The 12,673-nt window shown below is 40.3% G+C and overlaps 2 protein-coding genes across 7 annotated transcripts in view; one reads left to right on the plus strand and one right to left on the minus strand.

Annotated features, from left to right (window-relative positions):
• On the minus strand, positions 1–2,765 carry nanog (nanog homeobox). The gene is made up of 4 exons (XM_034862300.1): positions 2,079–2,765; positions 1,242–1,579; positions 1,013–1,150; positions 1–723 (listed from the first exon to the last, which is right to left on the minus strand). The coding sequence occupies exons 1-4, from the start codon at positions 2,482–2,484 to the stop codon at positions 343–345; spliced, it is 1,263 nt and encodes a 420-aa protein (XP_034718191.1). The 5' UTR covers positions 2,485–2,765; the 3' UTR covers positions 1–342.
• Positions 1,801–12,673, plus strand: part of ipo4 (importin 4) — a 20,684-nt gene continuing 9,811 nt past the window's right edge. For 2 of the 6 annotated variants that reach the window (XM_034862285.1, XM_034862288.1), the window contains exons 1-11: positions 1,801–1,942; positions 7,372–7,458; positions 7,646–7,725; positions 7,843–7,884; positions 8,068–8,197; positions 8,452–8,631; positions 8,761–8,826; positions 9,002–9,103; positions 9,215–9,298; positions 9,544–9,699; positions 9,830–9,883. In XM_034862285.1, the coding sequence (XP_034718176.1) occupies positions 1,853–1,942; positions 7,372–7,458; positions 7,646–7,725; positions 7,843–7,884; positions 8,068–8,197; positions 8,452–8,631; positions 8,761–8,826; positions 9,002–9,103; positions 9,215–9,298; positions 9,544–9,699; positions 9,830–9,883 (1,071 nt within the window). In that variant the 5' untranslated portion in view covers positions 1,801–1,852. Of the gene's footprint in view, positions 1,943–6,499; positions 6,953–7,371; positions 7,459–7,645; positions 7,726–7,842; positions 7,885–8,067; positions 8,198–8,451; positions 8,632–8,760; positions 8,827–9,001; positions 9,104–9,214; positions 9,299–9,543; positions 9,700–9,829; positions 9,884–12,673 lie in introns of those variants that run through there. The other 4 variants (XM_034862287.1, XM_034862286.1, XM_034862289.1 and 1 more) reach the window with 3 other exon arrangements.

Below are 12,673 nucleotides of genomic sequence, written 5' to 3' on the forward strand. Positions count from 1 at the left end.
AACAAAGTGAACTTGTATTTATGTAAAAAAGTGTGCACATCAGATCTGTATCAGCACTTGGCCTTTAACAGTTCCAAAAAACAATGTAATCCAGAATGCATCCAACTTGGACCCATGTCATATTACCAAGCGCAAGGAACACACAAAACATTAAATAGTTGCATATAAAAATAAAAGTTCATAGTAAAAAAAAGTTAGTTAGTTAAAAAAGAAAGTTATTTTCAACAGGAGTATGAACAGGGGATATGTACACACCGGCCATGCAAAGCAACTAGTCAGGAAACATAATACTAACAACGGTAACTTACAGAAAAGCTCATTAGCATAGCAGCTCAACATGGACTACAGGCTGGCATTATGTACCATTGTTGGGCTTAAGGTGCTGCTGTTGACAGGCTGCCCATCCTTTCCTTCAAAGCTTGTGTCTTGCCCAGCGTTATTTGCAGCAGTGTCACTTACTGAGGTAAACACATTGGGATTGTATTCATAGTGCCTGGACCAGCCAGCTGCCTGGGGCATAGACCAGCCAGCTGCCTGGGGCATGGAGGGCACTGCAGTCTGGGGTGAGCCAGGGGCCCAGGAGGGGTAGCCAGCAGATCCAGCAGCAGAGCCCATAGTAGCCAGATAGAAGGCCAGGTTCTGTGAAGAATTTTTCACAAAGGCTGCCTCCATCATGTGCTGGTTGTATTGCTCTTTGAGCTGGGGCCGGGCATCTCCCTGATACTGAAAGGAAAAGAAAGTGGTAGTTCAATTTAGTAAAAGAAGCAAATTCATATAGTCTCCTTTATCACATAAATTTCATTGAATTGTCAATTGTCATAATTTGACCATGTTTCGCCTCGCCTTTAAGGCCATAACCAGACTACGGTTAGGCCTCCATTGTGGACGTCTTGTTCTATGTCCAAACCGCTTTTTCTCTGTTATCAGTTAACAGGAATCCTGGGCAGGACAATAGTCTCACTTGTATCCGCCTTTGCCATTTGAGGAAATAATGCTTTAGCTAGCTACTTACAGACGATCCATGTGAGGGAATGTTGGTGTACATGGTTCCACGAACCGGGCTTCCTTTGTTGTAGCGCTCAGACACCCAGCTGGTGTCTTTCTGGTGCCTCCTTAGCTTCATCCTTCGGTTTTGAAACCAAGTCTTAACCTACAAAAAAGATGGAGATCCAGCTGATCAGAAAGAGAACGAACATACATTTTGTTGTGCTTGGGATCAAACAACCTTATTAATGCCTCACCTGTTTGTAGGTCAGCCCTGTCAGCTCTGCAAGGTTCTTCATTTCGGCAGGGGTGAGGTACCTCTGAACACTGAAGCGTTGGACAAGGGTATTCATCTGAATCTCTGAGAAGGCTGCACGGGCCTTTACTTTGGGGTTGTTTACAGTAGTAGTCTTCTTGGTGCCATCGTTCTCAATAGCAAAGGTCCTTGGCTCTTCCGTGATTGAGCTTGAAACATCTTTGCTGGCACCAGGGCTCCTGCTGCTGCTTGCCTCATCTTCGAGTTCTTTCTTCGCCCAGGTGGCAGGGTCTGCCTGGGGGAGAACTCCTTCTCGGCTGCTGCCAGAACTCCATGAATCTAAATGACAGGGAACAAATGGTGAGCAAAAAAAGGTCAACATGGATTTGCCAAAGCATTAGGTGTTTGTGTCAACTGCATGAGATGGCATTTTATGGAAAAACAAATAAAAGAACTTGTTGAGCCTCACATTTGACATTAATGTAAACTCTAGCCCCATTTCCAAAGTCATATTGCACACGAGATTTGTTTTCTCGGATTTTGTCGCGAGATGTCGCCACGGCTTTTTCCAACCCCGCTCAGTAAAGTCAAGTGGTGGCGGGACGTTTGGGAATGTCTACCACCACCAAGATGGAACTGAATAGGACTTTGTGTGCAATACTGGCGGAAGAAATTATTGCTTTCCACAACCAACCCAAAGATGTAAGCACTGACACAAAACATTAAGTTATATTTGATGCCCAGTTAAGTTCCAACAGCACAGCGAAGGTCCATTGCCGTTTCTGCTAAGATTAGCTAGCATCTTAGCTAATTGCTAGCTGAGATCAGAATTACATACCCGGCGAGGTGTGAGCCTCAGAGTCGCTAGTAGAATCGCTCCCGGCCCGCCTGGTCTCCTGTGTCCGTGCGTCGTAAGCAGTCCGGGGAGGTCCGGCCAGGAGCATACGGCCTGCCTGTGTGTCACCGAGGTAGACGACCCCTGTGCCCTGGTAGTGACCAGAGCCGTCCAGGTCATGCTGCTCCGGGCTGCGAGGTGAAGACTCTTCCCGGGTTCTGGCGGTGGTGGCGTAGTAGGCCTGTGTCACCCCGCCATTGTAATTGCTCAAATCCGTGACTCCGGCTTCGCTCCAGTTAGTCAGGTTTGCGTGGTTTTGCTCTGAACCGGGTTGGTACACGAGGCCGTACGCGTATGCATGGTAAGAAGGGTTGTAGTTGTAACTTATCTGCGTCTTCCAATCTGTCATCTCTCTGGTAAAAAAAGTGTTTGTCGCGATTAAGAAAATGCAACAACAGCACACGTATTAAAGTAGTGGTGTTAAAATGCTTAAAATGGTGGGTGGGCACCCCCGTAGAGCTGAAAAGACAAATAAAAGAAATGACCCGTCCAGTCGATACAAGCAACGCCAACTAACTTCAAAGATTACGAGGCGGCCAGCCTCCTGAGGCTGTTTATAAAGACGTGTGGAAGTGTGGGTGTGGTGCCGGTTCTTTGAGCAGGTATGTAGGTGGGTGTCTTGATTTGAACCAATCTCTTTGATTCATGCTTAATGGGCGGCAGTAACGTAATTTCATTGGCCACAAAAGGGTTTTGGCAAAAATAAAGTAAAGTTAGAAAACTTACTATATACCAACCATTTTTAATTGACCCGCTGTACCTACTGTAATACTATAATCATCTCTTTAAAAAACAAAAAAAATCAAAGTATACGTACACTGAATGTGTAGAATTAGGATATCGTTCTTTTGTCTCAGTACCAAAGATCAGCAAAATAAAATGTCCCACAGTGTTACACGAGTTTTAGTGCATTGGAATGGGAATTGGGAATTTTGTTTGGGTAATTTCCTTAAATTTAATTTTTTTGGTAATATGAATATGCACTATTTGAGCACAATATGAGCCTGCGTGATGATAAGGAATCCAACTTAAGGCCTTGTGTTGTGAAGAATGTTTGTGTGTCAAAATATTTTTAAAGACATTATTTAAAGACCGATAATGTGCATGATACATGTTCTTAAATGATTATTTATAATTTGTTTAATAATATTACCTCACAGTCACCTCATGCCTAAATCCTCCTAATTGTGTGGCCCAAATTTAGTATCTGCAATCAAAAGATTAGTCTCTTTTAAAACCCTTTGAGGCTCAAATAGCTACTACTGGTGGTGATTTGCAGTTCTGTGTGTTTAGGGAGCACACTTTTAGCTAATGGTAGAAGACGACGTTTGTTAGTATCTTGAAGGAAAGGAAGGCAAGAAAAGGCAGTATTGCAACTCACTGAAAATACAGTTTAGGAAAACATGGCATTTTATGGCATCTTGGGCTTCCCTGGCTGGATGCAGCAAAAGATCTAGCTAAGAAGAGACCAGGCAGTTTCACAAAACATAACTTAGTAACAAAACGCAGCTCTCCAAATAGTATGTTAACTCCAACTGCATGATTAATAATGTTTTCATGAGCTTCAGTCCCAGATCAATGGACTAAATATAACATCTGGGTCTCAACCATGAATAGTTTATGAACCACTAATACTTTCTAGTCAGCATTATTGTTAATGATTGAGAAACAAATCTATGGCAGTGGAGCAGATTACTGAAATGTATTTGACGGAATGATTAGTTTGATAGGGCTGTCTGTCGGGGGTAATACATTTTGCCTCAAACATGATGTAAAACATATTCAACTCTTTCATTTCTGCACTTTGAACATACGTTTTCAAAGACAGACCATAGCTTCAAAGCCCAACATTTCCCCATTCTGAAGAGCGGGTTGGGCATGCTGATGCAGACGGCCTTTACCTCCATTTGCAATCCTTTTCATGAAGATGATTTAGATTAGCTACGTGTTACCATCCAAGTGCTTGTTTGTGTTCCCCCTCCTTGGTTCTATTGAGGTGGTAATGATTTACTTAGTGACGAAATGATGTGAGAACAGTAAGCCTAATGGGTACATTAGCATTTCTACTGATCTCTGCCTCCACAGGGTATGTTCGTCTGATCGTGTATGAGCATACTATGTGTATGGTGGCAGCTGTGCAGTACACATTAGCATTGGTATGTGGTAAGAGGCCAACAGATTGGCCTCTGACAACTAGGCATACTCTGCTCTACTTTGTGAGGTGAATTTAAGTGTATTTGTGAGGCACTGTTACTGCAAAAAAGGGGTGTACAATTTATTGTACTATATAAATGTATATATTCATACATTTGAACACGCTAATTTTAATCAATTATGGTTTGCATATATTTTATTTTGCTACTACAATAACCTTGTTAGATTTTCTTACCCTCCTGCAATACATGTATAACAGAAAATGCTGATTAGGGTTAGGTTTAGGTAAGCATATCTAACTAACTGACTTTGGCTTCTTGCCCTGAAATTACATGATTGCTTCTTCACTGTTGCCTTCTTGTATAGTGCAGATTAGTCACTGATGTGTTTTCAGTAATGGGTGTTTTGGGCGGGAAATGCAACACCGTGAGTATCTCCTTTGTTGTCTGAAATGTGTGCAAATGAGGCTAGCTTTCTCCCAAACGAAACCACAAGGCACTTTTCATGCAAATAAATCATTGGTGGAAGAAGTACAGGGCAGGTCCTTTACCTTAGTAAAATAAAGTAAGGTAAAGTAATGCCTTAATCACATTTTTTTTTTATTTCAGTTAGCTTAATAGCTGGTTTTATTTACACTGAGAGATGATCTTATGGAAAACTCCCCATGTCTATCTCAATGTATGTTGAAGGATATGGTGTATGTTTGGTAAAGGATATGGTGTATGTATGGTAAAGGATATGGTGTATGTATGGTAAAGGATATGGTGTATGTATGGTAAAGGATATGTGATGCTGGGGGGCTAATTTAATTCCAAAGGCCAAGGTACTTTTATCAGGATGCATAGTATCCTGTATCCTTAAAAGGTTGGATTTTCCTTAATGTTCTTTAATTAAGGCATTAAGATCAATTTCCAAAAGATGTTTTTTTTATTCCTATTTTTAATTAACTTTAGCATGGGTGTGTAAATTTATTTTAGCTCAAATTCATAAAAAATACTCGCAGAAATTTAAATAGTTAATAAATTGTGAAGTGATTACAAAGGTCATTACAAAGGTCTAGTATGGACTGACCATGTGATGCAATAATCATGATAAGGTGCTCTGGTAAATCCCAGGATGGGAGAAAAAACTTGCTCGGATTTATTGGCATTTCTTTAAACCAATCATAATTGTCTTGGGCGGCGCTAAGCCCCGGACAGAGCAACAGCGCTTCTGTAAAACAGCCTCAGGAAGAAACTTGTTTTGGTGGAACATGGGTACATTCATAGCTGTTATGGTTGTGTAACAGAAAACTCAGATTCAAGATTTTAGCTAGCTGTCTAGATGTACCCGGCAAAGATTTGAGTAACAGTTAACCATAGTCCTCATAAATCGACCAGAGTTTAAAATTTCAACACAAAGAAAGCAGAAGCTACCGGACATCCGGCCAACAAAAGTGAAATCCAGCAGAATTTCCGGTGGCTTTGGAGTAATCTCGGAAGTTGAACGGCATGAGTTTTCTGTTGCACGAATTAAACAACTTTTGAACTTGAAGCTGAACACATCCACCAAAACAACTTCTTTCCCGGGGCTATTTTACCGAGGCACTGTGGCTCTGTACGGCGCTTGGTGCCGCCCATGACAATTACAAAAGGTTCATAGAAATTCCAATAAACGAGAGCACGTTTTCTTCCATTGCGGAATGCTGTGTGAACTAGCCAGTCATTCCTCTGCAGCGCTTTGGAGGAAGGTCTAGTAAAGGCAGGCCATAGTCTAACTAAACAATAGAGACTGCTATTGAATTTTGAGATAACTCTATAAGTTAATATTCATTTTTGTACATAAACACAGATAGTTTTGTCATCTTCCAAAATAACCATACACTTAAATAAACACCTCTCTAAAAACGTCGAAAAATTATTATATCTTTTAATTTTCCTGAAGGTATGCTTGCAGGGCAGTTGTGTTAGACTGCATAATTTTTAGCTAGGTATATCTAATAAACTTGTATTTGAGTGTACTGTATGTTTTGTTTTGTTTAAAGTAGTTAATTAAAAGTATAAAGTAGCATACCATTTGGTACAATACTGAAATAGGTCTATGTACAAGTAACTGAATGTTTCACGACAATTTCCATAAATATCTCAGTTGCTTTCCACCACTTTTAGATTGGTTGCACTACGCCCTCCGCTTCGCTTGGAGGCGCTGTGTTTGTTGGTGTCAGACTGAATGCACACTGATAGCAGCAGGTCCCTTTAACTCAACTCACATGGAACTCCTGGCCGGTTCTGCTCCGCGTGCTGGCAGTTGAAGTCTAAACGGACCAGACCGAGCCAGGGGGTTCGAATCTGTTAGACTCTACTTTTCGGCTTGATAGCTTCATGTGTATCCGACATTTTAAAAAAGATTTCTTTTACAGCAAACTCGGTAGCTAGTGAGAAGACCAGCCCAGGGAGGTTCTTTTTACATATTTGACAGCTGTAACATACTTGGGACACCGTTGACAACACAGAAGGACAACTCGTAACGCTATATCTAAACCGGTTAATTAGAAATATTACCGCTAACGGTCACAACAGGTTAACTAAAGGTGGCAACATTAGCTCTGAGCTGTCAAGATGACTGAGGAACTCGAGCGAATTCTATTACAGCTGACACAGCCCGACAATGCTGCCATTCAGCAGGTAACGTTAAAGCCACAAACAACTTTTTTTCAAGTTAGCATTTAGCAACGTTACTAGCTAGCTAGTTTCTTAGACCGACGACAAGTTTGAAAACTAACAGTTAATGTTAATTAACGGTTGTCGAAGTAGCGTTAAGCTAGCAAAATAAACGTCTGGGAACAAACGGTTCGCTGACTGTCAGTTGGTCATGATAAACCTACAGCACCAATGTGTTCTAACGTTACTAGATGTCAGTTAGCTAGCTAGCGAAGTAACGTTAGAAAACTTAAACTTAGTTCCAAAATAAATAAAGTCAGGCCTCGGGATGACATTCGGCTGCATTTTGTGATGTGCGTTGGTGCCATGTGATTTCTGCAATAATGTATTGTGCTATGTGGCAGCCAGTCTAACTTCGTCACACCTCTTTTGTCCCCCTTTAGGCCACCGCCCAGCTGAAACAGGCTTTCAAAGACCCAGCCATAATACCAGCACTGTGTGCTGTCATGAGTGGCTCCCAAAACCCTCAGGTATTGTGTGAGAGAAATGTTTCCAGAGAGAGTGTGTGTGTGTGTGTGTGTGTGTGTGTGTGTGTGTGTGTGTGTGTGTGTGTGTGTTTATGTGAAATATTAAATAACTGGCACCAGCATTTGTCCTTGTGTACCTTCGTCTTTGTTAGCTAGCTACCTGAAATCTTCACCTGATTGTACATCTTAGATCCGTCAGTCAGCTGCAGTGATGCTGAGGATGAGAGTGAAGAAACACTGGAAGAAGATTATCCCTAATGATAGAGAAAGGTTCATACATTTTCTTTCACTGAAGAATTTACACTACACCCAGTTATGGTTGAAAATAAATTTATTCCAATGTTTGCCCTTGTTTATTCTAATGTTTGCCCTTGTTTATTCATGCAGCCTTAAGGCAGTGGTGCTGCAGGCCTTCATGCAGGAAACTGAGTAAGTTATTTGATTTATTTAATCATAACGTATAGTCTTAAATTAACCAGATTGTATGTGTTGTAAATGATACTAACGCACATAAAATATTACCTCAAGAATTTATGGACATAGAAAGCCATACACATGTGACATCGGAATGAGCCTGAACTAAATGTTTGTCTATAAATCTCTATTTTGCAGGCACACAGTGCAACATTCACTCTCCCAACTGTGCGCAGTTATGGTCAAACATGAAACACCAGACCGCTGGCCAGCCCTGTTGGAGTTTCTCAATCAATCCACCAAAAGCAGCAACCCTCATGAACGACAGGTACAGGACTCATGTAACTCAAATTTAGATACGGTTCATTTATCTTACAGTTAACTGGTATTTTCATTAGGACCTTCAAACGATTGCTGAACTTCTCTGGTCTAAATTCCAATCTGTGGCAACAGCTGTGGTGTATTTCATTTTTCATTTCATCACTTAAGAGTTATGAAATTACTTCAGTCTGCTGTTATATTGTATGCCATGATCTTCGTCAATCACAGCCTTGGAATAGCAACGCTCTTCTGTCCTAACAGGTTGGCCTCCTGCTGCTCAATAAGGTGATGGAGTCCAACCCTGAGCCTTTCAAGCCTCACTACTGCCAGCTGTTACAGCTGTTTAGTACCGTACTGCAGGACCACAACAACCCGACAGCTTTGTACTACTGCATCCTTGCCCTTACAGCCATAACTGCATACACTGGCTCAGAGGAGATGGTGAGGCAGTTTTAACTTTGACATTTGGCAGCCACAGTTTTCAAATAGTACAAAGACATTCAAAACATTACTAATGGGATAGATCTATACACTTTTTAATGACTGATGTGACATTTTGCTGCCCTACAGAACCAGATGCGTTCTATTATCCCAAGTCTGATTGCCGCTTTGAAAAACCTCATCAAGGCAGATCAGGTAAATAGTAATATTTTTTTACAGAATCAAAATCAGAAATACTTTATTGATTCCTGAAGTTAAACTCTGTGTTACAGTTTCACATTATTTAATTTTTATATATTAATATATATATATATATATATATATATATATATATATATATTTATAAAAATGTTTGTCTGTGTTTGCACAGGGCCAAGCCAGTGAGGCCATGGAGGTGTTTAATGAGCTCATGGAGAGTGAGGTGTCCATCATCGTCCCTCATGTTTCTGAGATTGTTCTTTTCTGCTTGGAGGTGGGAGCTGAATGTCTGTCTGAATTCTGTCTTTACTTCCCACTGCTGTGTTGTGAATTGTATTTTAACTTCACAATTGACAGATAACATATTTATCAATATTTCTGTCAGGTGGGCAGTGACACAACACTGAGTGACTCCCTGCGAGTGAAAGCACTCTCTTGTATTGCCTTCCTCATCAAGCTGAAGAGCAAGGTAAAATAAACCATATGCTACTATAAATAAATTAGTAATAAGGATCAAGAACAGCAGTGAGTCATATAAAACAAAAATAGTAAAGTCTCCTCGGTTTGCATATTTGAAATTTTTTTTTTTAAACAAAGATGGAAGATTAATATTTTCTGCTTTACTGGCCAATTACAAAGTGTTTGGCTTTTATATAATATACATTATAGATAGTAAATTACAAAAAAGTCTTCATAATTGTATCTACTTTGTAGACGGTGCTGAAGCAGAAGCTGTTGAACCCCATCCTGCAGACTATTTTCCCTGTGCTGACTGCAGCTCCCCCCCCTGGGGAGCATGACCCGGAGGATGTGGAGGATGACAGCGGAGACGGCACGGATAATGACAATCCCAAACACTGTGCTGCTCAGGTATTTATGTTGATATACAATGTGTTCTTCTGTTGTGTAAGAAAATGTACTTCGCAACAGCTTTAGTAGATTCACTGTGGAGTTGCAAGGAAGATTAATCTTGATTAATTGTTTTTTGCTGTATTGACAGATAATTGACACTATGGCCCTCCACATGCCCCCAGAGAAACTGTTTCAACAACTGGTAAGTCATCTGGATGTTGAGGTTACCAGATATGTTACGTTAAAGGGTAATTTTGGTACTATTAAACCTGGACCCTGTTTTCCCATGCGTTTGTTCAAATAACTAATGCAAACATAAATCTTTGAAATTGGTCCAGTATTTAGCAAGAATGCTGTAACCGGGCTGTAATGTAATCCTGTAGGACAAGTGCACAGCATCAGTGTACGTTAGAGCTGTCAATTGTCCTATATAATACTATTCAAATTTTTGTAATGTTTGAATAATATTTTAATATTTAACAATCAAATTGAGCCTGTTATTAATTTAAATTTACTACACTACTCACGCTTATGGATTGTCAATTTTACTATCATTATGTGGTTGTTGTTATACGTTCTGTCCACTAGAGTGACTTCAAAGATTAGCTCAGAAGGGACACTCATTACTTTTATCGCATGCTGCTTTGTTTACATTACTTTTTCCACCATGACCACACATCCCCAAATACAAATCAACAGAGAACTTTTAATGTTAATGAAACATTATCTAACAAATGTAGGGAAGCCTGATAGCATGTTGGAAAGCTTACACAGACCATCCATGCAATGCGGCGCAGAGGAGGGTCTGGCTAGTCCACACAGGATTCCATGATGGGAGAAAAGCTTGCTCTGGTTCATTGGCATTTCTTTAAACCAATCACAATTGAAGGGGACTGCATTAAGCTCCGCACGGAGCTGCTGTAAAATAGTCGTGCAAGCGAAAACTCAGCTGTCTCAATTTACCGTGCAGAGATCTGAGGAGCAGTTAACTATAGTCCTCATAAATCCACCGGAGTATAAAATTCCAACACAAAGAAAGTTGAAGGAATACATCTGCAAAAATACATGCATCGACTGGAATTTCCTGCAGCACTGGAGCTATCCCGGCAGTTATATAGACTTTCAAGGATATAGACTTTTTTAAGGTTATTTTTCGGGCCTTTAATGACAGGACAGTTGAAGATATGAAAGGGGAGAGTGAGGGGGAGTGACATGCAGCAAAGGGCCGCAGGCCAGACTCGAACCCTGGCCCGCTGCGTCGAGGAGTAACCCTCTATACATGGGCACCCGCTCTACTAACTGAGCTATCTGGGTGCCCAAGGATATAGACTATTAACAGAGTAACATTAGTGTTAGCCACCATGCTAACCCTATTGATAACTAATCCAAACGGTGCTGTCACTACTATTTAAGTAATTTCTAAGCAACCTGTTTCTTGCAGATGATCCTGTTACTCATAATATTAGAAGGTAATATAAAGTCAAAGCGAACTCATCAATGAAGCTCCCAGCTGAGCTATGACTTGGGATGTATAGGAAACAAAAACAGGTGGATGTCAATTTTGAAGTCCTGTTAAAACAGTATTCCCATCCTTCTCTTGATTCTGAGCCGCAGCCTGTCACTCCCCTTGTACTAATGTTACTTGGTAGCTACTATAACGTTAGCTAACACATTAATAAAAATGAACAAAGTTGAATAGTAGTTTCAACATTTTAATAATATTGATATTATTTGAATTGTATATGACTTTTGGAATTTGTTCCAACAGCCCTAACGTACATCCACTAATAGTGCTTGATTTTGCCACTGACAGTCAAGATTTTCATATTCAATATCTGAATAGATTATGGGAAGATGATGAAGTCTTGTTCTGAAATCTTGTAATTCTTTTTTTTTTTTTTTAGAAGAAATTCTTTTTATTAGGAATAATCCCTTGAGATGTGACATCTCGTTTTCGAGGGGGTCCTATAGGCAAAGCCTATAGGACTAATGTAACTTGCCAGAAGATACCGGTGTAGAACCATGGTTGTTAATATTGGGAAACCAAGCAGGCAGAGAGGTGTTCCGAGGAGTTTGTTGTTTTTCAGTACAGAAAGCGTAGCTTTGTGTTATCTAAAATATTTCCTTGTCAAGCTAAACTTTGCACAGCATTCATAGACATAACCTTTTGATACAGACAGGCTGAAGTTGTCAGTTGACAGGCTAGTTGTGCTACAGCTAGTGGATCCTAACAACTTCAGTCCATACACTAAATGAAATGTTTGAAGAGTTGAGAGCTGCAGACAGAGTAGAGATGAGATAATGCTTTTAGCTAAAGTTCGTGTGTTGACCTGGCATTTTTCTTACCGGTACATGAAATATGGTTCCGGTACCTTTTTTGTTGTTGTTACTTTCCATCTGTAATACCAAGGATTAAATTCAGTTATAAAAATAATTCCAAACTGAATTTCCAATTCCAAAAAGAAAATTTTACACAACACACCACTCCAAAACCACCCAAACCTGTCCCTACAACCTATTAAATCAATAAAAATAATCTCACATTGCACTAGAACTTTTATTCTTGTATTTGTATCTTATTCTATTTTAGCGTGCTATTTTTTGCTATTGTGTTTTAATTTTTGGTTTTGTTTGATATGCTAAAGAAATATAGTTGCCTTACAACCTCCAGCCTGTCTTTCTGTCACCAGTGCATATACCACTTTCGGCTCGCCATTCTACAGTATTGCAGCAAACGCTGTCTGCGTTGAGTGTAACCACACTTACAACCGCGTTACCGGCATTGCCGTGACTCCCTGTGACTAACACACACTGCTGAGGAGACATGGTTTCTCTCTGGTCGTTCCACTTCTCTGCGTGTGTTTTGTAGCCCCGCTCTCTGTCAACATGCAGAGAGGACAAATAAGTTTGCACTTACATGCTCTCGGTTACCGAAATTCGGCACCGTTTGATATAATGTGAATCAGTCCTTGGTCAGGGAAAAAATCAATAC

This window comes from Etheostoma cragini, chromosome 22 (assembly GCF_013103735.1).
Source record: "Etheostoma cragini isolate CJK2018 chromosome 22, CSU_Ecrag_1.0, whole genome shotgun sequence".
Taxonomy (NCBI): domain Eukaryota; kingdom Metazoa; phylum Chordata; class Actinopteri; order Perciformes; family Percidae; genus Etheostoma; species Etheostoma cragini.

What these genes read in the sequence shown, in the direction of transcription:
- nanog (XM_034862300.1), bottom strand. Translation starts at nt 2,484, where the DNA reads ATGACAGATTGGAAGACGCAGATAAGTTACAACTACAACCCTTCTTAC. An exon ending in TGAGGCTCACACCTCGCCGG is followed by an intron (nt 1,580 to 2,078) that starts GTATGTAATTCT and finishes CCTGTCATTTAG; the next exon opens with ATTCATGGAGTTCTGGCAGC. An exon ending in CAGGGCTGACCTACAAACAG is followed by an intron (nt 1,151 to 1,241) that starts GTGAGGCATTAA and finishes TCTTTTTTGTAG; the next exon opens with GTTAAGACTTGGTTTCAAAA.